We start from the raw sequence: 26,303 nt of genomic DNA, 5'->3' as shown, positions 1-26,303 counted from the left end.
TTCTGTGCATTGATTTTGTATCCTGCCCCATTACTGAATTTCTGTATGAGTTCTAGTAATTTGGGGGTGGAGTCTTTTGGGTTTTCCACATAAAGTATCATGTCTTCTGCGAAAAGAGAGAGTTTGACTTCTTCTTTGCCAATGTGAATACTTTTATTTCTTTTTGTTGTCTGATTGCTGGTTGCTAGGACTTCTAGTACTATGTTGAACAGTAGTGGCAAGAGTGGGCATCCTTGTCGTGTTCCTGATCTTAAGGGAAAGGCTCTCAGCTTTTCCCCATTGAGGATGATATTCTCTGTGGGTTTTTCATAGATGGATTTTATGAACTTGAGGAATGTTCCCTCTATCCCTATACTCTGAAGAGTTTTAATCAGGAAAGGATGCTGTATTTTGTCAAATGCTTTTTCTGCATCAATTGGGAGGACCATATGGTTCTTCTTGCTCCTCTTATTAATGTGTTCTGTCACATTGATTGATTTGCAAATGTTGAACCACCCTTGCATCCCGGAGATAAATCCCACTTGATCATGGTGGATGATCCTTTTAATGTATTGTTGGATCCTATTAGCTAGGATTTTGTTGAGGATTTTGGAATCCATATTCATCAGGGATATCGGTCTGAAATTCTCCCTTTTGATGGGATCTTTGCCTGGTTTGGGGATTAAGGTAATGCTGGCCTCATAGAATGAGTCTGGAAGCTTTCCTTCTGTTTCTGTTTTTTGAAACAGCTTCAGGAGTATGGGTATTATTTCTTATTTGAATGTTTGATAGAATTCCCCAGGGAATCCATCAGGCCCTGGACTCTTGTTTTGGGGGAGGTTTTTGATCACTGCTTCAATCTTGTTACTGGTTATTGGCCTATTCAGGTTGTGGATTTCTTCCCGTTTCAGTCTTGGCAGTTTATAAGTTTCCAGGAAGACATCCATTTCTTCCACGTTGCTTAATTTATTGGCATGTAGTTGTTAATAATAATTTCTAATAATTGTTTCTATTTCCTTGGTGTTAGTCATGATCTCTCCCCTTTCATAATTTTATTAATTTGTGTCCTTTCTCTTTTCTTTTGGATAAGTCTGGCCAGTGGCTTATCAATCTTATTAATTCTTTCAAAGAACCAGCTTCTAGTTTCGTTGATCTGATCTACTGTGTTTCTGGTTTCTAATTCATTGATCTCTGCTCTAATCTTAATTATTTCTCTTCTAATGCGTGGCTTAGGCATCATTTGTTGCTTTTTCTCCAGTTCTTTAAGGTGTAATGTTTGTTGGAGAATTCGGGATTTTTCTATTTTTTTGAGTGAGGCTTGGATGGCTATGAATTTCCCCGAGGACTGCCTTTGCAGTATCCCATAGGATCTGGACTGATGTGTTTTCGTTCTCATTGGTTTCCATGAATTATTTAAGTTCTTCTTTGATTTCTTGGTTGACCCAAACATTCTTGAGCAGAGTGGTCTTTAGCTTCCAAGTGTTTGAATTTCTTCCAAATTTTTTCTTGTGATTGAGTTCCAGTTTTAAAACATTATGGTCTGAGACTATGCAGGGAATAATCTCAAATCTTTTGGTATCAGTTGAGACCTGATTTGTGACCCAGTATGTGGTCTATTCTGGAGAAAGTTCCTTGTGCGCTCGAGAAGAGTGAGTGTTCTTTTGTTTTAGGGTGGAATGTTCTGTATATATCTGTGAGGTCCATCTGGTCCAATGTATCATTCAAAGCTCTTGTTTCTTTGTTGATTTTCTGCTTAGATGATCTGTCTATTGCTGAGAGTGGAGCATTGAGGTCTCCTACAATTAACGTGTTGTTATCAATAGGACTCTTTATTTTGGTTAACAGTTAGCTTATGTAGATGGCTGCTTCCATGTTGGGGGCGTAGATATTTACAACTGTTAGATCTTCTTGTTGGATAGACCCTTTAAGAATGATACAGTAGGGAGCCTGGGTGGCTCAGTTGTTAAGTGTCTGCTTTCGGCTCAGGTCATGATCCCAGGGTCCTGGGATTGAGCCCCGCATCAAGTTCCCTGCTTGGCAGGAAACCTGCTTCTCCCTCTCCTTCTCCCCCTGCTTGTGTTCCCTCTCTCGCTGTGTCTCTCTCTGTCAAATAAATAAATAAAATCTTAAAAAAAAAAAAAAGGAATGATGTAGTGTCCTTCTGTGTCTCTAACTACAGTCTTTAGCTTAAAATCTACTTTGTCTGATATAAGAATGCCTCCCCAGCTTTCTCTTGAGGTCCGTTGGCATGAAAGATGAATCTCATCCCTTCACTTTCAGTCTGGATGTAGCTTTAGGTTTAAAATGAGTCTCTTGTAGACTGCATATGGGTGGGTCCTGTCTTTTTATCCAGTCTGCAACCCTGTGCCATTTTATGGGAGCATTTAGGCTGTTCACATTGAGAGTGATTATTGAAAGATATGAATTAGTTGTCATCATGTTGCCTGTGAAGTGTTTGTTTCTGTAGATTGTCTCTGTCAGTTTCTGTTATATATCACTCTTGGGGTCTTTCTCCTTTCACAGAACCCCCCTTAATATTTCTTGCAGGGCCGGCTTAGTGGTCACATATTCTTTCAGTTTCTGCCCGTCTTGGAAGCTCTCATCTCTCCATCTATTCTAAATGACAGCCTTGCCAAATAAAGTATTCTTGGCTGCATGTTCTTCTCGTTTAGTATCCTGAATATGTCTTGCCAGCCCTTTCTGGCTTGCCAGGTCTCTGTGGATAGGTCTGACGTTATTCTGATGTTCCTCCCTCTGTATGTAAGGAATCTCTTCCCCCTAACTGCCCTTAAGATGGTTTCCTTGGTTCTAAGATTTGCGAGTTTTACTATTACATGCTGGGGCATTGGCCCCTTTCCCTTGATCTTGGGAGGGGTCCTTTCCGCCTCTAGGACACGAATGTTTGTTTCATTCCCCAGATTAGGGAAGTTCTCAGCTATGATTTGCTCAAATATATCTTCTAGTCCTCTCTTTCTCTCCACCCCCTTGGGGATCCCAATAATTTTGACATTGGAACGTTTCATGGCGTCACTTATTTTTCTAATTCTGTTTTCATGGATTTTGAGCTGTTTCTCCCAGGCCTCCTCCTTTTCCTTTTTTTCTATCCATTGGTCTTCTAGAACACTAATTCGTTCTTCTGCCTTGTTTACCCTAGCTATTAAGAGTATCTAGATTAGATTGGATCTCACTGATAGCATTTTTAAGTTCTGCCAGTTTAGCTTTCATTTCTGCCCTTAGAGACTCTTATGTTGCCATTAATTGATTTCTTCATTCTAGCTATGGTCTTCGTAACTGTTACCCTGAAGTCCATTTCTGACATCCTGGTTCTATCTGTATTCATTTGTAAATCTGTGGCAGAAGTCACAGTCTCTGTCTTTCCTATTTTGGGGATTCCTCCTCCTAGTCATTCTGTTGAGGGGTGGTTTTGGGAGTGTACAGAGTCCAAATTATTGACCACAACCCAAGCAAGATGTACCTGTTTTATAGGGACCTTAGGGTTGTTGCCCTCTTGTTCTTCCAGCCTGTCTTCTGGGGGAGGGGCCTGCTGCACTGTTACTCTGGCAACCCTGTTTGGGCAGAGTTGCCCTGCCCCCTGTGGGGGTGGGGCGGGCTCAGTGAAAAGTGTTTTTTGGGGGCTTTTGTTCTCTGGCGGCTTTCCCTGGCGGCTTTCTGTGTCTCTTCCGAGAATCAGAGCTGAAAAGACCGTTTCCAACCCTCTGCCTCAGAGCAGAGATCACAGTCTGTTCTTCAGTGAGCTCTCCAGGCCACACTATCTCCGTTTCTGTCTGTGCTGCTTAAAACTGCAGCGTCCTGGGTTGTGTGCCTCTCAGCAGCACTCCCAGTCCTTGCCTCCAGGTTGGGGCATGTCTCTGCCCTTTGTGCTTCTAAAACCGCCAGCCGCCCCCAGTTCCCACCCGTTCCGGGTTTCTGTCAGGGGGGCTGCCCTAAAGTCCTTTCCCCGCTGCTACCGGTCTGCGAGTCTGTGTCCGGTCCCCAGTGCGGGAGGCTGTCACTCATCGGCGGTGTAGGATCCTGACGGCTCAGCTCCCTCCCCCTTCCGTTTATCCTTCGATATCTTCCCACGGAACCTCTTCGTACCTTGAATCCAACCACCTGCGATATTCTGTTTGTAGAGATCCAGACCTATCTTCTTACATCTCAGGTTGATTTCGTGGGTGTTCAGAGTGGTCTGGTAGATATCCAGCTCAATTCCGGGGACCAGTTGAAATAGGGTCCCCTACTCCTCCACCATCTTTTCCCTTCCTCTAAAAACATTTGTTTTTAATCATGGTGGGATAAGACATTCCTCATTTTTGCCCTCCGACCCCCAATAACAAGTATTCTGTATCCATGCACGAACAAAGTGGCTTTGTGGGACCTGTGGGATTCAGCACCATACACCAAGGGATCTGGTGGGAGTCTTGCCTACTTGTGCATTGCATACTAGGCAGACAGACCCCTTTCTTGGTTGTGGACTCTGAAGTGACCCATGAACCCATTCTAGCCCCTCTTGACCACAGTCAGGGAGCCACTGGAGAACATTGACCTAGACAGTCACCTGTGGACAAGAGGAGAGCCTTTAAAGAAGTCCAGGTTTCCAGAGGGGAAGATCCAGCACTTATCAGAGAAATAAAGAAGTCTGGATACATTAGAGTGGGTTGGAACAGTTTGACTTTACCCATATCACCCCCTCCCCAAGGTGTACAGCACAGAGCCAAGAGAGATCTTCCTCAGGCTGCAATTCTTTAAGTGCAGAAAAGGAAGAGTGTATGAGTGAGCACTGAGGGACACAGTTCTACTAACTGCGTGGTGGACTCCCATCAAAAAGCCTGCCCACTAGCTGCTGGGAAAGCCTCCCTCTCAGATCCTCTGAACAGACCCATATGCACCCCACCCCCTGTATGCTATGCCCCCCACCCCTACTGTGTGGCAAGTTTCCTGTTTGTGCTTTTGTAGGAAGAGGCAAGAGTAAGCTTTGGAAGGTGACAAATAAGCACATGCAGCAGGCCCAAATCTGTGGGCCAGGGAGAGACCACAAACTTCAGCTATAGCACCACCTTTGAGAAAACAAAAGAGAGGCTATGAGCACTCAGTTTGGTGTGTTGCAGGATGAAGACAAGCATACAAGCTTAAGATTTCTTCCACAAAAGGTAATAAGAAGCTTAGAGCAGGTGTGTCCGTAGAAGGTCCAAGAAATCCTCAGAATCTCCAGCAGGGCTGAAGGCAGGTATTACTCCCCTGAAGATAGCAAAGACTAGAGGAGATGACTGCTACTTCAGAGACAGAGACAGCAGCACACAACTCCAACAAACATGGAAAATCAAGGTAACATGACACCACCAAAAGATCACAGTAATCTTCCCATAACCAAACCCAAAAACTTTGAGATCTGTTATTTTCCTGATAATGAATTCAAATTAGCTGTTTTAAGAAAACTCAGTGAGCTTCATGAAAACACCAATAATTCAGTGATTTCAGGAAAACAATACATGAATAAAATGAGAAGTTTAACAAAGGGAAATCATAAAAAAAAAAGAACCAAACAAATTTTGGAGCTGAAGAATTCAGTGAATGAAATGAAAAATGCAGTGGAGACGGTCACACAGAAGAAAGAATCAGGAAGTTAAAACTATCCAGTCTGAGGAGAACAAGGAAAAAAATGAAAAGGAGTGAAGAAAAGCTGCATCATCTATGAAATTCCATTAGAAGGACCAAATGGTGAATTATTGGAGTTCTAGAAGAAGAAAGGGAGAAGGGGATAGAATGTTTATTTAAAGAAATAAGGGCTGGGGTGCCTGGGTGGCTCAGTCTGCTAAGCGCCTGCCTTTGGCTCAGGTTGTGATCTCAGGGTCCCAGGATCGAGCCCTGCATTAGGCTCCCTGCTCAGCGGGGAGTCTGCTTCTCCCTCAGCCCCTCCCCCTGCTTGTGCTCTCTCTCTCTCTCTCTCAAATAAATAAAATCTTAAAAAAAAAAAAAGGAAAGAAGGGCTGAGAACTACCTAAATCTGGGTGAAGATTTGGATATCTAAGTTCATGAAGCTTTTATAGGTCACCAAACAAAATCAACTTAAAGAAATTTTCTGTATGACACATTATACTAAAACAGTAAAAAATCAAGGCAAAGAGATAATCTTTATTAAAAGCAACAAGAAAAAAAAAAAGCTTGTAACTTATAAGGGAGATCCCATAAGGCTATCGGGGATTTCTCAGCAGAAATCTTACAGGCTAGGAGAGGGGGATTCAAGGTGCTGAGAGGAAAAAAAAAAACAAAACTGCCAACCAAGAATACATTATTTAGCAAAGTTGTCTTTCAGAAATGGAAAGATACTTTCCCAGACAAAAAAGCTAAGGGAATTCATCATCACTAGACCTGCCTTAGAAATGCTGACAAAAATGAAGTGAAAAGACTTGTTAATTATTAGTAACATGAAAACATATGAAAATATGCAAGACGTTGGTAAAGGCAAGTGTACAGTTGTATTAAGAATACTCTAGGGGCGCCTGAGTGGCTCAGTTGGTTAAGCATCTGACTCTTGGGTTTGGGCTCAAGTCATGATCGCAAGGTCATGAGATTAAGCCCCATGTTGGGCTCCATGATCAGTGGGGAGTTTGCTTCCTCCTCCTCCCTTTCCCTCTGCCCCTCCCCTGCTCATACACATACTCTTGCATGCTCTTTCTCGCTCAAATAAATAAATAGAATAGAATAGAATACTCTAATAATGTAATATGGTGTTGTGTTAACTCTAGCATAAAATTAAATGACAAGAATATTAAAAATAACTATAGCTACAATATGTTAGTGAATGCACAATATAAAAAGAGGTAAATTTTGACATCAAAAACCATAGAAAGGAACAAAGGAAATATAAAACAGCCAGAAAACAATAATATGGAATTAGTAAGGTCTTATTAATAAATACTCTAAATGTAAATGGATTGAATTCTCCAAAAGGCACACAGTGGCGGGATGGATTAAAAAAACAAGACCCTACTATATGATGCTCGCCAGAGACTCACTTTAGCTTTAAGGACTCAGAGTGAAGGGATGGAAAAAGATATTCCATGCAAGGGGAAACCAGAAGAGAGCAAGTGTAGCTATATTGATATCATACAAAATGGATGTTGAACCAAAAATGGCAAGTAGAGACAGAGAAGGTAATTACATAGTGACAAAAGGTTCAATTCATCAAGAAGCTGTAACAATTAAAAATACATATGACCCAACATTGGAGTATCTAAGTATATTAAGAAATACTAACAGACCAGGAATAATAAAATAATAGTAGGAGACTTCAGTATCCATTTTCAACAACGGATAGATCATTTAGACAGAATATCAATGAGGAAACATTGGACTTGAGCCATACTTTAGACCAAACAGACCTAACAGACATATAGAACATCCAACAATAGCAGAATACACATTCTTCTCAAGCACACACAAAATGTTCTCCAGGAGAGATCATATGATAAGTCACAACACAAGTCTTAGCAAATTTAAGATTAAAATCATACTGGCTATCTTTTCTGAGCACAGTGGTATGAAGCTAGAAATCAATAACAAGAGAAAACTAGGAAAATTCACAAATGTGAGGAAATTAAACAACTTGCTGAACCACCAGTCCACCAGTGGGTCAAAGAAGAAATCAAAAGGGAAGTAAAATATCTTGAAGCAAACAGAAACACACCACACCAAAATCTATGGGATGCTGCAAAAGCAATTGTAAGAGGAAAGTTTACAGTGATAAAGGCCTGTTATGAAAAAAGATCCAAATAAGCAACCTAATTTTACACCTCAAGTCACTAGAAAAAGAACAAACTAAACCCAATGTTAGCAGAAGAAAGGAAATGACAAAAGTCAGAGTAGAAATAAATGAAATAGAGACCAGAAAAACAATAGAAAAGGTCAGTAAAACTAAGAACTGGTTTTTTTGCAAAGGTAAAATTGAGAAACCTTTAGCTAGACTAAAAAACAGAGACTCAAGTAAATAAAACCAGAAATGAAAGAGACATTACAGCTTATACCACAGAAATAGAAAGTATCATAAGAGACTAGTAAGAACACTTATATGCTAATATAACCAGAAGAAATGGATAAATTTCTAGAAACATGCAGTCTGCCAACACTGAATCTTGAAGAAATAGAAAATCTGAACAGACCAATAGCAACTAAGGAGATTGAATCAGTAATCTAAAAGCTCCCCAAAAGAAAGCTCCAGGACCAAATGGCTTCACTGATGAATTCTATCAAACATTGAAAGAATTAACACTAATCCTCCAACTCTTCCAAAACATAGAAGAGGAGGGAATATTCCCAAACTCATTTTACAAGGCTAGGGTTAAAACTCTGATACCAAAGCCAGACAAGGACATTACAAGAAAATAAAATTATAGTCCAATATAGCTGAAGAATGTAGATGCAAAAATTCTTATCCAAATATTAGCAAACTGAATTCAGGAGTCCATAGAAGAATAATATACCATGATCAAGTGGAATTTATCCATAGGATTCAAGGATAGTTCAACATCTGTAAATCATTAAATGAAGTACAGCGCATGAATAGAAAGAAAGATAAATATTATGTGATCATCTCAGATGCTGAAAAAACATTTGTCAAAATATGGCATCCTTCTATGAGACAAACTCTCAACAAATTAGGTACACAAGGAACATACGTTAATATATTAAACCTTAATATAGTAAAGGTCATATATGACAAACTCATAGCTAACTTCATACTCAGCAGTGAAAAACTGAAAAGGTTTCTTTAAGATCAGGAACAAGACAAGGATGCCCACTCTCACCACTACTGTTCAACATATTACGGAAATCCTAGCTGAGCAATCAGGCAAGAGAAAGAAATAAAAGGCGTTCAATGGGAAAGGGAGAAGTAAAATTGTCTTCGCAGATGATATGATTTCATATATATAGAAAATCCTAAGATTCCACCAAAAAAACCTTAGAACTAATCAATAAATTCAGTAAACTTGCAGGATACAAAATTAACATGCAGACTTGAGTTTCTATGCACTAACAATGAAATATCTGAAAAACAAAACAATCCCATTTATAATAGCATCAAAAACAATAACATACTTAGGAATAAATTTAACCAAGGAGGTAAACAATCTCTACATTGAAAACTACAAGACTTAGATGAAAGAAACAGAAAAAGATACAAATAAATGGAACAATATCCTGCATTCATGAATCAGAAGAATTAATATTGTTAAAATGCCCATACCACCCAAATCCGTCTATAGATTCAGTATAATCCCTATCAAGATTCCAATGGTATTGTTCAAATAGAAAAAAAAATACTAAAAATTTTATGGAATCACGAATAGCCAAAGCAATCCTAAGAAGGAACAAAAATGAAGGCATTGCATTTCCTGATTTCAAACTATATTGTAAAACTATAATAACCAAAAGAGGTGGTACTGGCATAAAAATTGACACATAGACCAGTGGAACAGAATTGAAAGCCCATAAATAATATGGTCAGTTAATCTCATGACAAAGGAGACAAGAATATACATTGGGGAAAAGATAGTGTCTTCAATAAATGGTGCTGGGAAAACTGGACAGTTACATGCAAAAGAGTGAAACTGGACCATTACATTATACCATACACAAAAGTAAACTCATAATGGATTCAAGACCTAAATGTAAGGCCTGAAACCATTAAACTCCTAAAAGAAAACATAAGTAATATTCTCTTTGACATCAGCTTTCACGTTTTTCTGGATATGTCCCCTTAGGCAAGGGAAACAAAAGCAAAAAACTACTGGAACTACATCCAACTAAAAACTTTTACACAGTGAGAGAAACCATAAAACAAAAAAATGAAAAGGCAACCTATTGAATGGGAGAAGATATTGACAGATTATCCTATAAGGGGTTAATATCCAAAATATATAAGGAACTCATATAGTTCAACACCAAAAAAGCCCAAATAATCCAATTAAGAAATGGACAGAAGGACCTGAATAGGCATTTTTCCAAAGAAGACATACAGGCAGCCAAGAGACACAGGAAAAGATGCTCAACATCGCTAATCAGGGGAATGCAAATCAAAACCACAGTGAAATATCTCACACCAGTCACAATGGCTAGTATCAAAAAGACAAGAAATAAAAGACAAGTGTTAGCAAGGACGTGGAGAAAAGGTTTCTTGGGTGCACCATTGGTGGGAATGTAAGTTGGTGCACATACGGAAAACAGTATGGAGGTTTCTCAAAAAGTTAAGGATAGAAATATTATATGATCCAGTAATTTTACTGCTGAGTATTTCCCTAAAAGAAACCCAAACCTCTAATTTGAAAAGGTATATACACCCTTACATTTACTGTGGCATTATTTACAATAGTCAAGATATGGAAGCAGCCCAAATATCTATTGATAGATGAATGGGTAAAGAACAAGTAGTGTATGTGTACAGTGAATGTTAGCCATAGAAAAGAACGAAATCTTGCCATTCACAACAACGTGGTGGACCTTTCTCAGAGAAAGACAAATATCATATGATTTCACTTATATAGAGAATCCAAAAAAAGGAACAAACCCAGAAACCTGGAAAGTCTCTTAAATACAGAGAACAAACTGGTGGTTGTTGAGGTGGGGGAGGGGTAAGGGTGAAATAGTTGCAGGGGATTAAGAGGTACAAACTTGCATTTACAAAATAAATAAATTGCAGGGGTGAAAAGTACAGATAAGAAATAGAGTCAATAATATGATAACTGTATGATGACAGATGGTAACTACACTTACCTTGGTGTGCACTGCATAATGGATACAATTGCTGAGTCACTGTTTTACACCTGAAACTAATATTAACAGTGTCAACTATACTTCAATAAAAAAATAATAGAAAAATGTATTCCAACAGAAAAAAAATTGTGTCAGCTGGATTTTTGTAAATCCAAATCATTTTATAATGATCCTAGAGCTGCTTATCATTTTTAAAGTCATTTTGTGATGAATCTTTTGTAAAGTGAGTAGTTATGGGGTTTATGTAAATGCAGATTTTGAAGTGTTTCTGAAAAGATGGAAGCCAACTAATCCTTTCTGTGGTATGTTGAAACACATTTGAAATGAATCTTTATTTCATCTTAGAAAGCCTTTTTTAAAAAAATTACTATTAGAATATGATTACTTGTGTTCAGTCCTCCACCTCGTGTTGGCTCTGAGAGGAGGAGGTGGTCTTAGGCAGTGATGGACCCTCCCTCCATTTTACCTCCTTACCCTGTCGCTCATAATGAGGCATCATATATCCTTTCACTCTGTGGGACACCAGAGCCACTGCTCCTTATCCTGGATACCCAGTCTTGTTTGGTGGGAGACCATGAGGACGCCAGGACTCAGGGTTCCTGGCCCAAAGGGCCCTTGCTGCCTGTTGGGTTTTAGTTTGCAGTCCTGTGTGCTTCCCTCTCTTATGGCCACGTCCCTAGTTGTCAATAAAATACTTCCTGACAAAAAAAAAAAATATGATTACTTGTGAAGACCTTTAGAAAATACCTAGGTTGCCTGGCAAATTTTTACTTTAGAACTTAAGGATAACAATACAGTAAGAGCTAAGTTATTAAATCCTTACTCTCTACCATACACAGTTCTAGGTGCTTTATAAACTTTTAATTTGTTTAATCCTCACAGTGGTCTTATTAGGTAAGGTATTCTTATTATTCCCATTTTATAGATGAGGAAACCAAGGCTTTAGAGAAATGATATAATTCGCCCAAGGTTTTACAAGCTAGCATATGACAGCTGGGATTTAACTCTCTGTGTCTGACTCCAAAGCCCAAACACCACATTTCCTTGTGAACTCACACTTTATAAATGAGAGCTGGATTTGCAGGAAAGGTTATTTTGTAAATGATTAATTTTTAAAGTTGTAAAGTCATTGATTATATGAACAGTTCCTCCCCCACCCCCCTTTGGAGGAGTGGGTATATTTGTGAAATCTTAGTTTTCTTAGTATTTCAAGAATTACTAGTTTTACCAGTTTCTGGAAAAGGGTTGAGGGTATATAATAGTATGCTTTGGTCCCAGATAAACTGCCACAGAATTCAGAGCTATCTATATTATAAATCAATTGTTTTTTTTTAAATGATGGTCATATGTTCAGACTGACGAGCATTTAAAATTTGTTTAAAGTTTTCAAATAAAGCAGGTTTCCCTCCTTATTCCATTATGTTTTGGAGTCCTCTAGTGTTTTACATAATACATTCAAGTGTGTGAATATATTAATACCATGTACTTTATCTAATTTATGTAATCAAAAGGTTTTACGGATTTAAATATTGATAGTCTTATTAGCATATAAGGAATACATGGTTAATGAAATACCACCGTGTGAAGCAGAAGAGATTCAGTTGAGTATATAAGGCAGTTTTCCTACCTGTGCCTCTACTTTGTTACTCAAGTGAGAGCACTTCCCCAGTTGAGATTGTTTGGGTTTTGTTAGCTCTTGCCTTGAGGAAATGCAGTTGTTTTTCTCATTATTAGGTTAGATTAAGAAAAACCTTTTCCTTTTGAAGCAGTTTGAAGCTGGATAATGGAATGTTGGTGTTAATGGATTTTATTTTTAACCTCCAAACAGAGCAGCATTTTGCAGATGTTGTACTTAGTGAAGAATTTCTCAATCTCGGCATTGAACAAGTGTGCAGCTTAATCTCAAGTGACAAACTTACCATCTCCTCAGAAGAGAAGGTAATTAAATTGTTCTTTTCTGGTATATTGTGATGTAGTACTTTTCCTTTCTTTATTTCACTTTGTTTCGTAACTTTGTAATTCTGTATGTGTAGTGACAGCCAGTGATCTTTGATCTGGAAGTTATTAGAAACTCAACTAGTTAACTTGTTGATTGTGCAAATTACTGTTTCTTCACTCCATAGGAAGTTCCCTGAATTGCTAGACATTAGAGTTTTGTACTTGACCCCCACAGTAAGAACTGGCACATGTTAAACTGTTTGAAACTAGTCCTTTGGTGCTGGGTTTCTTCCCAAAGCTAGATGCCTATAAAAATTGTGATCTAAATGCAGTATTTCTCAAACCAAAGTAATTTTACTATCCTGTGAGTTGGAAGAAGTTACCAGGGATAACAGAGTAGTAGCTTGTTCTAGACTGAACATTTTTTTTTCTTTTAAGATTTTATTTATTTGAGAGAGAGAGAGAGAGAGTGAGCATGAGAGCAGGGGGGAGGGGCAGAGAGAGATGGATAAGCAGACTCGCTGCTGAGCAGGGAGCCCGACGTGGGACTCGATCCCAGGACCCTGGGACCATGACCTGAGCTGAAGGCAGACGCTTAAGCGACTTAGCCATCCGGGCGCCCTAGACTGAACATTCTTGACCATACTCTTCCTTTAAATTGATCTCCTGCCACTCATAGCCCACCCCTACCAGCACTTCCCTTCTCCCTTCCAGAGAGCAGCTGCTTTGTCTGGCTGTAGCCTCCCTCTCCACATTTTGAGTTGCCTTTGTCAGCCACCTGCACCTTTTTTTTTTTTTTTTATGATTTATTTATTTATTTGAGAGAGAGGGAGAGAAAATCTCAAGCAGACTCTGTGCTGAGGATGAAGCCTGATGTGGGGCTTAATCTCACAACCCTGAGATCACGACCTGAGCTGAAATCAGGAGTCGTCCGCTTAACTGCCTGAGCCACCTAGGTGCCCCCCCACTTTCTCTTCTCTTAGTGGGTTTTATTCTTTGGGTCGGTGTTGTATTCTTTGGGAATCAGGACACAAAAGCTTGTGAACACACTGAGTTTGGAGAAACTGAAACATTTTTTCCTTTGTGTGCTTTGCATTTAAAGTTGTATGAAATTTAGCTTTATTCTCCAAAGATACCCATCCTGCCTGGGCATAAAAAGGCACATTTACTATTATATTTACCATATGAAAAAAGTATGTGAGAAGTGGTTGTTAGATGTATAATCTTAGCACTTCAGAAATATAAAGAAGAGGAAGACATTACTAGTCATATTAAGAGACATGTATTGAGTGCCTGCTGAGTACCAGACACTGCCATAGCGTCACAGATACGGAAATATTAAGAAAACAGCAATCTTTACTCCACAGACTAGAGGAACAACAAGTGGGCTAAATTAGTGATTATGGAATGCTGTAGAGGGTACTTAGGAGCATTTTGTCATTCCTGGGATGGGTATGGCAGTTCAGCCTGTCTCACGTGTAGGATCCAAGTTCTAAAAATGAGTATGAGTTTGCTGGGGAAGTCTGGATGGGTGGGAATGGGAAGGGCATTCCAGGTAGAGGTAGAATACGTAAATGTAAAAAAAGGCGTGAAAGAATAATGGCATTACGTTGGTTCTGTATGGTTAGAGTTTAGAATATGTTTGGCAGAGTGGTAGGAGATAAGATGGGAAGATGACATAAAATATCTTCTCAGCCATATTAAAGAACCTTGACTTCATCCTAGTGATGAGGAGCCTTTAAAGGGGTTTTAAGTGGTAGGACAATGTCATGATAATACCTATGTAATAGAAATATCATGAAAGCTGTTCTGATTTTCTACTGGTGCATAACAAGCCACCCCAAAGTGTAGTGACACAAAACAATAACCATTTTATTATACTCAAAATTCTGTGGGCAGAATTCATTCAGGGCATGTTGGGACAGCTTATCTCTGCTTTGTAGTGTCTGGGGCTTCTGCTGGCTTGGCTTGAATGTCTGGAGATACCAGCATGATACCAGATGAGCCATAGTGGAGCTTTAGTCTGTCTGCACATGGTATCTTATGTCTCCAGAATATCCACAGTGGCTCCTTCATTCACTTCTCTGGCTCCTGGGCTGGAGTTTGGTTGGTATCTCCTTCCACCTCTGTCCTCTTCCCCCTGGCCCTTCCCTGCCCTCCCTCTTTGTGGCTAGTTTAGGTTCCTCATAGCATGGTGATCTCAAGTAATCAGACTTCTTGCATGACATCTGTCTTCCCCCAAATGAGCATTTCAAGAGACCTGAGTGAAAACTGAAAGGCTTCTTTTTTTTCTTTTAAGATTTTATTTATTTATTTGACAGAGAGAGACACAGCGAGAGAGGGAACACAAGCAGGGGGAGTGGGAGGGGGAGAAGCAGGCTTCCCACCGAGCAGGGAGCCTGATGCAGGGCTCGATCCCAGAACCCTGGGATCATGACCTGAGCCGAAGGCAGACACTCAACAACTGAGCCACCCAGGCGCCCCAAAAGGCTTCTTATCACCCGGCTTTCAGAAGTCACGCAACACTGCTTCTGCTGCTTTTTTTGGGGGGGGTTACACAGGGCCAACTTAGATTCCCTACGGCAGGTTTACTATATAAAGTATGGATACTCAGAGATATGGTTTATTACGGGACCATTTTGGAGGCCAGCTGTCACAGTGGTGTGTGCTGAATCAACCAAAAGTGGGGTGAGGGTCAGATAGGAGGATGTTGAAGTCATACCATTGAGCAATAGGATCTGATGTAGGATGGTTGAAACAGGTGGAGAAGAGAGAACAGAGGAGCAGAGGTGAGAAATAGTAGATAGAATTGACAGGATTCTTTTTATTTCTAGCACCCAACACATAGAGGTACTTGGTAGGTACCTGAATTAAAGAGGCATGTTAATTATAATGTAGATTATTTTTAGTTTCTTGCTCTATTCCTGCATCAGCAGAAGTTTTGTTTCCAATAATACACTTACCTAGCATCAAGCATTTTCTACAAGCCTTTAAGAATTACTGGGTCATCAGCCTGGAAGGAAATTATATAGCCAAATACGGTCTTCCTATTAGCTTGTTAGCTTTTTCATAGGTATATGTTATTAAGTTGTAATGCCCTTATTTCGTTTTTTAAGAAAATTCAAAAATACTAGATTTTAATATATTCCATTGTGAGAAAAGAGAGTTCATCTATTCTGCAGACCCTTGATTTAAAAGTGTACGGTTAACATTTATTCATAAACCTAAAGAAAAAGCCAAAAATAGTTGTTTATAAGGGCATGCGATTTTCATTCCACAATATCAATTTGCTTTATTATTTTGGGTGCTTTATTCCAAAGAGACTTGAGATTTAAATCTAGGTAAGTTAGAACCAAATTCAAATTAGGAGGGTTATCAACAGGGAATTAGATTGTTTCATCAGATTATCACAGCTACCACTTATGTTCAAGAAGATTAGATAATGCATTTGGTGAAATGCTTAGTAAATACCAAAAGAAAAATACTTAATACATAAAAGTACTGAAGGTACTTACTAAAATAAAAGTAGAACTACCATATGATCCAGCAATTCCACTTCTGGTTATATCCAAAGGAAATGAAAGCAGAATCTTGAAGAGACATCTGCACTCTCATGTGCATTGATTTATTGCAGTATTATTCACAAGAGCCAAAATATAGAAACAACCTAGTGTCCATCAGTGGATGAATGGATAAAGAAGGTATCTCACACACACACACACACACACACACTGGAATATTACTCAACCACGAGAAAGGAGGAAATACTGCCGTTTGTGACAACATGTGTGGACCTTGAGGGCATTATGCTAAGTGAAATAAGTCAGAAAAAAACAAATGCTGTATAATATCACTTATATATGGAATCTAAATAAACTGAACTCATAGAAACAAAGTACAGTGGTGGTTACATGGGGTTGGGGATGGGAGAAATGAGGAGATGTTGGTGAAAGGATACAAACTTCTGGTTATGAGTAAGTCCTGGGGAATGTATAGTATGGTGATTATAGTTAACAAACTGTATTATATATTTGAAAGTGGCTAAGAGAGTAGATCTTAAATGTTCTTACCACAAAGAAGTGGTAATTATGTGACATGATGAAGGTATTAGCTAAAACTATGATGTCATCATTTTGCAGTGTATAAATATATCAAATGAACATCTTAAACTTACACAATGTTATCTGTCAATTATATTTCAGTGAAGCTGGAAAAAAATAAAGTACTTACAAATACCAAATTAAAAGAAAGAGATAGACTGAATAGCTTTTTAAGTACAGCACAGGTCAGGATTTTGAAAAATTTGAGCTATGTATTAAACTTGGATGTCTTAGCAAGAACAGTGAATAAAATGTAATCTCTTCATACTTCATTCAGATGCCGTGGTACATAACTCATTCCTTATTTTTCTTTTCCCCATATATTCTGCAAGGTATTTGAAGCAGTAATAGCTTGGGTAAACCATGACAAGGATGTAAGGCAAGAATTTATGGCTCGGCTGATGGAACACGTGCGGTTACCTTTGCTTCCTCGGGAATATTTAGTTCAGGTAAAAGCATATGCAAAACACATGAATACACATAGCACTTCGTCACTGGTAGCACTTTGTCACTGGGCTGACAGCATGTAGATGCCTGTTACACGGTGGTAAGACCTGCAGAATACAGATCCACGGGGCACAGGACAGAGGACAGTAAAGGCACCTGCAGTCCTTGGCAGCTGCTCCTTCTTCGACCACTCCCCATTCTTAGAAATTTGCTTCCCCCTATTTTTGATGTGGGCAAGCAAATGCTAGAGCTTATCCAGGCAGGATTTGTGGTCATTTACAAGTAAATAAATGCACCTGTGCCTCTGTGTCCCTGCTCTGCATCTTCTTAGCTTTTCTTTTGATAGCTTCTGATTGCCCTGCAGAAATGGAATTTTGACATTTGACCCAAATAGTATTTAATTCTACTTCACAGTTTTACAGTGGCATGCCTTTGGTTTCTAATCTGAGGAAAACCGGGGTATTTGAAATAAGTAGAAATAAATGGATTTTAGCAGTCTATGGACAATTTTGAATTTATTTTTTTATTATTAGCATCCTGCTAGGAACATTTCAACATTTTTTTTTTTTTTTAAGATTTTATTTATTTATTTGAGAGAGAGAGAATGAGAGACAGAGAGCACGAGAGGGAAGAGGGCAGAGGGAGAAGCAGACTCCCTGCCGAGCAGGGAGCCCGATGAGGGATTCGATCCTGGGACTCCAGGATCATGACCTGAGCCGAAGGCATTCGCTTAACCAACTGAGCCACCCAGGCGCCCTCAACATTTTTATAATTGAAACCATTTAAGGAAACATTCTTTATTAAGAGATTCAGTCTGAGCATTTTAGGATTTCTTGAAGCCTCATTATTTGTTGTGATCGCGTAATCATTGGCACTCCACTGTTAAGAAAATGAACAGAAAAATCTGTCCTGCATTTGAGGTCAGGAATAGCAGGGACAAGATTTATTTGTGGTATAGGCATGTTGGCATAGGTATTTTGCATCCCTTTTTTGGATATTTTATTTGCCTTTTTGTGCTTGAAAAGTGTCTTTAATTTATTAGTATCGCCTACTCCACCTGAAGAACTCATTGTCTAAATTTTTTTCTTACTCTTTGGCTTGACATTTAAAGATAAGAAATAGGTGAATATACCCAGGAAAAAAAAAGAGAGATAGGTGAATATAGTATTATCTAAAGATTATTTTATAGCTGATGTTGAGGTATATAATTTTGATTGCAGTTCTTCTCTTTATTACTTACATATGTTTTTCTCTGCAGACCAGATACTTGAGAATTTTTTTGGCTTCATTTATTTTTCTCTTAGTGATATTCATAAACTTTCCTTTTGAAGGAAAAGCCTGAACCAGAGAGGATAGTTATTACTTTTTTCCCCTCTTCTTTACTTCTGTTTCTTTGCCAGTTTTATCATGAAATAAGTTGTCCCCGTCATGGAGTATGTCTTATTTCTTCTTACAGAGGGTCGAAGAGGAAGCATTGGTCAAGAATAGCAGTGCTTGCAAAGATTACCTCATTGAAGCTATGAAGTATCATTTGCTGCCAACAGAACAGCGTATATTAATGAAGAGTGTTCGGACCCGACTGAGGACACCCATGAACCTTCCCAAAGTAGGATCTATTGTTCACACTTGTTATTACTTCATCTGAAAGGCCCATAGTGAGGCTGTTAATATTTTTACCCACCTGAATTTCCATGTGCCTGAGAATTCATTGTAGTGTATATAATTCAACTTCTCTTTCGGTTTGTGTGTAGAGGGTGGGGATTGTTTGGTTCATTTAATCTTTATAAACCACATGATGTCACTGTTCTGGAACAGAAAGCAACTGATTTTTGTCCCTTCAGAGTTTTATTAGCTTTAGTTATAGTAGAAAGGAAAATCAGAGTAGGTAGAAAGATTTGTCTGTAAGCTATGTGTTTAGGTAATAACTGAAAACCAAGCAGTTTCACAGAATTATATATTAGAGTTAAGGCTGATAAACAGCTTGTTCGATTCATTTCCTTCATCTTCCCTGTTGTATACTGTCTGACAGTTCATTCATGCATCATCTGTAGCCATTTCAGTATGTCTCCCCTCTGTTGTCCCAGATCACCAGTGTTCACATTTCCCTTGTGTGAGAGTTCATATTCTACCTTTATCTTTTTAGTTGAGCCATTTATGTTTTACTGATTTAATTTTCCTTACAGAATAACCCCGCATTTCTGTCTCTGCAATTTCTTTTGCCTTTTTCCATCTTCACGGTACTAGAAAACCAGCACTTTATGCATCATTTTGTGTATGGTCTAATCAGAATGATCCATAATATAATGCTTTTATTTATGTATTTATTTTTAGCTCTTGTATGTGTGTGGGGCAATGATGGATTAAGAAATAAGAATTAATCTGTTACCCATTGTTTTCTTACGTCATCTTTAGTTACCACTCTGTCCTTTCCATGAAATTACGTCTTTTAAATTCTTTCACTTAATGCTTTTACTTAGTGGTTTTTTAAGTTTTATTTTTGGAATGTACATTTTTAATTTCTTCAAATCTATATTGGTATTGTTTTTCTGTTCTGCCCAGTGTTAATACCAGTTCTCAATTTAGAACCAACTGTGTATTTTGTGAGTATGCTATTTACTCCTTTTTCTAGATCATTAGTAAATATTTTAATTTAGAATGGACCTCAGCACTCTTCCTGGTGACACCCTGCTAGAAATACCCACTCACTGACATAGTCCATTTGTAGAAAATTTCAGTCCATAGGATTATGTTTATTATCTAAGCCAAAAATAAGTAATTTGGCCTGTAACATCCAGTGAGAGTCAGGATCAAATAGATTCAAATTTGGCATGACTTTTTTTTTTTTTTTTAACATCCCTTTGCGTGTTACTCATCATTTTGTTGTCTCCTAGAGGTTTGGATGCTTTTCTCAAAATATTCTAAATTTTTACTCAGAATTATTATCACGTAGAAGGTATTTACAAGGCATTCACTTCCTACCCTGTTTTGAAAATTGGTATTTGCCGTTTTTAAATTTTCTGATCTCTCCTCAGTTCTCCAAGATTTTTCAAAAATAATTGTAAGTGGCTCAGTAAGTACATTAGCTAGTTCCCTTAACACTTTAGTATGCATGCCATCCGGGTCTGCTGATTTTATAAATGTTTACATTTTCCAAATACCCTTTTACCTGCTTTTATAAATAGCCATCTTTATAAGTCTACATCACTTCATATTTGTCCATATTATTTGGTGTCAGTTTTTGTTCTTAAAAAAAAAAGATTTATAAAGTGTTCATAGTCTTAGCCCATTTAAATTACCATTTCTTTTTATGCTAGTTTTTTTTAGCATCCTTCTAAGTAGTTTATTTTATCTTTAACACTTTTTTAAACATTCCATATTTGTAAAAGTTCTCTTTTTGTGTATTCCTTCTTCTGGCATCTTTAGTTTTGCTGTCTTTAATGTGCTGTTATGACCTTTAGAGTGAAAACTCTTTTCCAATTTCTGGAATAAACATGTCACTTTTGGAAACTTTCTGGAGTTCTTGGTAAAGTCCTATCAAGTATTTTATCTTCTCTTTTATAGAGTTGTGATCATCTGTTCAGTTATGTTGTTTCTCGGCTTTTCTGGTTGTGGCTTTGGAGTGGCCCTTCCAACTCTATGTATACTTCTGGATTTCTCAATTTTTTGGCTTTTATTTTGTGGTGGGCATACTATCCAAGAAGGTTCTCATTCATTCTGCTCTTTCGGGTGGCTAGGGAGGAGGAGCAGCAGACTTGGCAGATGGCAGGGAACTCCACTGTTGCTTTGGCTTTGCATTCGCATGATCCCTTCTCAGAATTTATTTATCTACACATATTTTTGAAAAGATGCTTGTATCGGATGCTCTTTCAGCAACACTGTCATGTTAGAATGGTTATATTCAACATTAATTCTGAGTAGGTAGGTAAGAATGAAGCAAAGATTAATTTCTCATGCTTACGTATTTCAAAATAATGATGTATTTTATCATAGTAATAAGTCAAATCAGACAAAGTGTGGTCATAGTGCTAAGGAAACTTGTGTAATATTTAGTAATATTTCTACCATGACAGTGACTTAGTACTTTTTATATTAGGCTCTGATTCTGTGGACTCATACAGATTAGCATGAATGATTCTTTTTATATCTCAGACATTAGTTTTGCATCTTCAATAAACAATATTGGGATTGTGTTAGGCACTCTTGGATTTGGACATCGTAATGAGAAACTACGTTTGCTACTGTACTTTGTTGCTTTTTCACTTTGGAATCTGTATTTTTACAAGCGTTATCATATTATTTCTGTGTATGTATTTTTCTCTATTCAGGATATCTTTTGAAATTTCCAATTGGAAAATTAATGAAACTTGATTTTTCAGGAGGCATTTTGTAACTAATATTTAATAGGTGAAGAAAATGAAAAAATAAAGTTTAATCTGCATTTTAGGATGGTCGCTTGAATATGTTTAACTCCCTACTCCTTGCCTTCCTTAAATATGTCACATGTAACTTTTCCATACAAAAAAATGTTCCCAGTTTTCTATTCCTTTACATTAGCATAATTAGTTTGGTGTCTCTCCAATGAGATCAGATGCCTTTTACAAATAACTGGGGTGTCAGGTCATGATCAACTCTTTTGATGGTTAGCAACGTGGTTTTTGATGTAGTCTCTTGATCTCATACAAATATCCCTGCTCTCTTGTGTTCCCATTATCCATTCTTTGTCCCTGTTCTGTGATACCTGGAGTCACGAATCCTCAACTCATTCTACTGTTCTTGGCTGAGTGCAGGACAGATAATACTGCTGCTCTCTGTATTCAGTAGTGTACTCTCCCTTCCATCCTCACTGTGATGTGTAGAAGGGAGCTACTGCACGGAAAACACGAGGTTCAAAGCTTGAGAATCACGAAATCTAGCAAATCAGTATTGTTTCTCAAGGACTTTTTGAAAAGCATTCCCTTCAGAGATTTGTTCTTCAAGTGACCTTCAGAGATGTTAACCAAGCCTCTCTTAACTACTGCCTAACTGCGAGGCAGTCTTTAGAAGTTTAAATGCTGATCGATCTTAAATAAATAGCTGGATATGAGATTGATCTTTCTGTCTGTTCTACCTCTGTGATTTTACAACCTTGCCTTTCTTCTCCCCCCACCCACTTTTTTCCCCTTGGGTAAAAGCGGGGAGAATATTGCAGATTTTCTTAATTCTTCCTTTTACTTATTTGCATCAGCATTAGAAGAATGACACATCTGAAAAAAAATCATATAATCGGTCTATGCTCAGTCTTCTTTTTTAAGACCTTTAAAATTTCTTCTATTCTCCAGTTAATACATTGCTAAAAGAGGCTTCTTTTTGGAAACTTGGGATTTACTCTGATTCAGGAATCCTGTTTTCTCTGTACCCATATTTCTGTAGTTCTAAGTACAGGTAGGTCATTGCTTCATTAAGGTTACAAACCTCCCCTTTTTGTGTGTATGAGTCATTCCATCTTCTTTTGTTTTGATTTTTTATTTCCTTTGAACATCTGTTTTCTCCTATCATCACATCATCTTTCCCCCCAGGTCCTTGCCATTTTTTAAAGTTTTCCATGTGTGATATCATTAACTTTTATGTTCTTCCGATTTGATGGCTGTATTTTCAGTGTTGCCAAAGAGTGCCCCTTTGTACTCAGTAAAAGACAAACCCAGTGACAGCTAAATTCCATCTGTCTCTCAAGGTTCCACCCCCTCCAGGAAGCTTTCACTGAACTATGGCAACATTCCATTTTTTGATCAGCATTAGTGATTAATGTCTATACTAATCATACACCTTTTTGGTCATACATAATTGTATATTGTTCTTGAATTACTTCATGGGTCTTGTCTCCTTAGTGAGATCTATAAGCTCTTGGGAGGTAGAGACCATGTCTTATATTTCTTATGTGTATGACACCCAGCACAGTTCTGGACAAATATAGATGATAGGCACTTAGTAAATAGTTGGATTGAGTTGAATTGAAGAAATTGGTAGACCTTGTTTATTCTTAGCACTAGCCTATTGTACCTTCATTCATTAGGATTTCTAGTATCTCCATTATCTGTCCTTTAGGGTGGTTTATTTGTGTGGCATCAAGGGAGGTCTCTACTTGAGATCTAGGAAGGTGTGCTCTCTTGTGAACTCCAATTCAACTACTCCCCCTTTTTCAATAGTTTTTTTTTTTTTTTTACCCCTTTTTTCATGTTTCTTTTAATACCTTACTGCCCTTTTCATTTCACCTACCCACTAACATAAATTTCACTTCTGTCTGTTCTCCTGGATTGTGGAGACCTAATCCCTGGTCGTTACGAAGCCAGGGTCTAGTTTATAGCAAGCCCTCTGACCTCTTGCAGCCTTGCCAGTGCTACTGCCTGCTGTTTTTGGCTTTAATACTGCTTTTGCTTGAAGGATCAGAAACATATTCTAGTTTCTGAAATCCTTATTTTTGACTAAATGTGCTAGATAATAGAACTGTAGTTCTAACATGTGCCCCCTCTGTTGATGTTTATTAAGTGTTGATTAGGTGGTTGTTTTTCCCCAGCTCACCCTACCATCTTCATCCTAACACTCTTCTCATCAGTGTCTTTGTAAGACATTTTAAATCCCTCCATATGCAATAGTTGTTTATTCAAGTGCTTACATTTCTGCCCTTCCAGTTGATGGTGGTAGTTGGGGGCCAGGCACCAAAGGCTATCCGAAGTGTGGAATGCTATGACTTTAAAGAAGAGCGATGGCACCAAGTAGCAGAATTACCTTCCAGGAGATGTAGGGCAGGTAAGCATGATACATTCTGGTCATTTCTGTGCTGCTGGGTCATTGGGAGCTTCCCTCTCAGGTCTTATTTTATTAATTAGAAGAATCTTTATTAGAAAAGCTTTGATTAAAATAGATGTGTCATTAATGCCCCAAGATATTGTTGCAGATAGCCACTCAGTCTTCACCTTTACATACCTTTCTGATTCTCTAGTATAAGGTGGCATAGCTAGCAATTTGCTGGATATTTTCCTGGTTACCTTTTTTTTTTTAAAGATTTTATTTATTTATTTGAGACAGAGAGAATGAGAGACAGAGAGCATGAGAGGGAGGAAGGTCAGAGGGAGAAGCAGACTCCCCGCCGAGCAGGGAGCCCGATGCGGGACTCGATCCCGGGACTCCAGGATCATGACCTGAGCCGAAGGCAGTCGCTTAACCAACTGAGCCACCCAGGCGCCCTCCTGGTTACCTTTAATGAAGTATTGAAAAATAATTCTTTAGGTTGGGACCCTTTGTTCTAAGATATTCCTGACTTTGCTATAATCCACAGTTAGTTGCCTTCTTCCAGACATGCATTTTATAAACATTTGTTGAAATAGACCTTATTTAGCCAAAACTGCAAGCAGAAAGGCAGTTGTAAACCCTAAGCATCCTTCCTGGGACTCAAACTTGGGTCCATAATTCATAGCTCCCATAGCAAAATAGAAGGTAGTACTTTAGCAGTATATCTTGGTGATGGTTACATACCAGCATAGTTACCTCATTCTTTAAGAGCTGTTTAATATTGGGGGGTGGGGGTCCTGGATGTGGTATAGTTTTTGTTAATTTTTAATTGAACATTAAAATTGTTTTTTATCTTATGTTATAAACAGTGCTACAGTGAATCCCTTACACATACATCATTATGTACATGTGCCAATATATTTTAGTGGGGTAAAACTCTAGAAATTAATTCCTGATTCAAAGGGTATCCTAAGAGGAAACACCAATTATTACTACCACTAATAGTGAAATACGAAGGTGCCCATTTCCCTACATTCCCAACAACACCTTGTGATTAAATGTTTTGAGTTTTGCCACTCTGGTAGATGGAAAATGTTATCTCATCTTACCTTGTACTTCTTTTATTATGAGGAAAGTTCGTCTTTCTGAGTTGTCAGTTTATGATTTTTGCCATTTTTTTATTATTTCATTGGCTTGACAGATATATGGTAAGGAAAGTATCATTTTTGTCTGTCATATGTGGTGTGAATATTTGTATTGATCTTTTCTTTTTTGATTTTACTTGTATTATTTTCACCATATAAAATTTTTGCCATTTTATGAAGTCCTGTACATCAGTTTGCCTTTGGATTTAAGGATTTGTTTATTGTGTAGAAAAGCCTTATTCAAAACTATTTGTGTGTGTGTGTGTGTGTGTGTACATATATATGTTTTTTATTTAAGTTAAAAATTTATTTTTAAACTTTTTATGTTGAGGTAATTTTACATTTAGAGAAGAGTTGCAAAATACTACAGTGTTCTGATATATTCATTCTTTAATATTAATATCTTACACAACTATGATACAATTTTCAAAACTATGAAATTGGCACTGGTACATTACTATTAACTAAACTACAGACTTCATATTTTATGAGTTTTTTCATTAGTGTCCTTATTCTGTTTCAGATCCCATATTGCATTTAATTGTTATATTTTCTTAGTCTCTTCTGATCTGTGATAGCTCCATAGTCTTTCCTTATCTTTCATGCCCTTGATTCTTTGGTCAGCTGTTCTGAAGAATGTCTCTCAGTTTGATGTTTTCTCATGATTCTCATGATTAGATGGAGGTTATCATGATTCTCTCTGGTGACATTAACCTCAGTCACTTGGTGAAGGTGGTGTCTGCTAGGTTTCTCCCCTAAAACAAAATTATATTTTTAAAATATGAATTTTTCTAGTGTTTGCAGAGTTTTAATTTTTATATTCATATCAAAACATCTAGACTTTATTTTGATATAAGAAGTAAGATGTGGAATTTGTTTTTTTAATGGTAGCCAGTTGTCCAAAGATTTTTTATTGGCTAATCCAACTGTTTCCATTCATTTGAAGTGCTGCCTTTATCATATACTAAGTTTCTACATTTATTTGGTTTTATTCTAAATATTCTGTTCTGTTCCATTGACTCATCTTGTTTATTTATGCATCAAAACAGAGCAGTTATCATTATAATTACTGTGCTTTATAATTTGTTTTAAGATATGATGGGACTAGTTACATGACTGGTGATAGGACTTGTATCTTCTTTCTTCAGTAGGTTTTTAA

General features: G+C 37.9%; 1 protein-coding gene across 2 annotated transcripts in view; it reads left to right on the top strand.

The window, feature by feature from the left end:
• Positions 1 to 26,303, top strand: part of KLHL2 (kelch like family member 2) — a 101,955-nt gene that overhangs the window by 64,461 nt on the left and 11,191 nt on the right. For both annotated transcript variants that reach the window (XM_021698808.2, XM_021698809.1), the window contains 4 exons: positions 12,578 to 12,687; positions 17,120 to 17,236; positions 18,691 to 18,840; positions 23,900 to 24,017. In XM_021698808.2, coding sequence (XP_021554483.1) covers positions 12,578 to 12,687; positions 17,120 to 17,236; positions 18,691 to 18,840; positions 23,900 to 24,017 — 495 coding nt within the window. The remainder of the gene's footprint in view (positions 1 to 12,577; positions 12,688 to 17,119; positions 17,237 to 18,690; positions 18,841 to 23,899; positions 24,018 to 26,303) is intronic.

This window comes from Neomonachus schauinslandi, chromosome 2 (assembly GCF_002201575.2).
Source record: "Neomonachus schauinslandi chromosome 2, ASM220157v2, whole genome shotgun sequence".
NCBI lineage: Eukaryota > Metazoa > Chordata > Mammalia > Carnivora > Phocidae > Neomonachus > Neomonachus schauinslandi.
The sequence above is the reverse complement of the archived record's forward strand: the minus strand, read 5'-3'. Positions and strand labels throughout refer to the sequence as shown.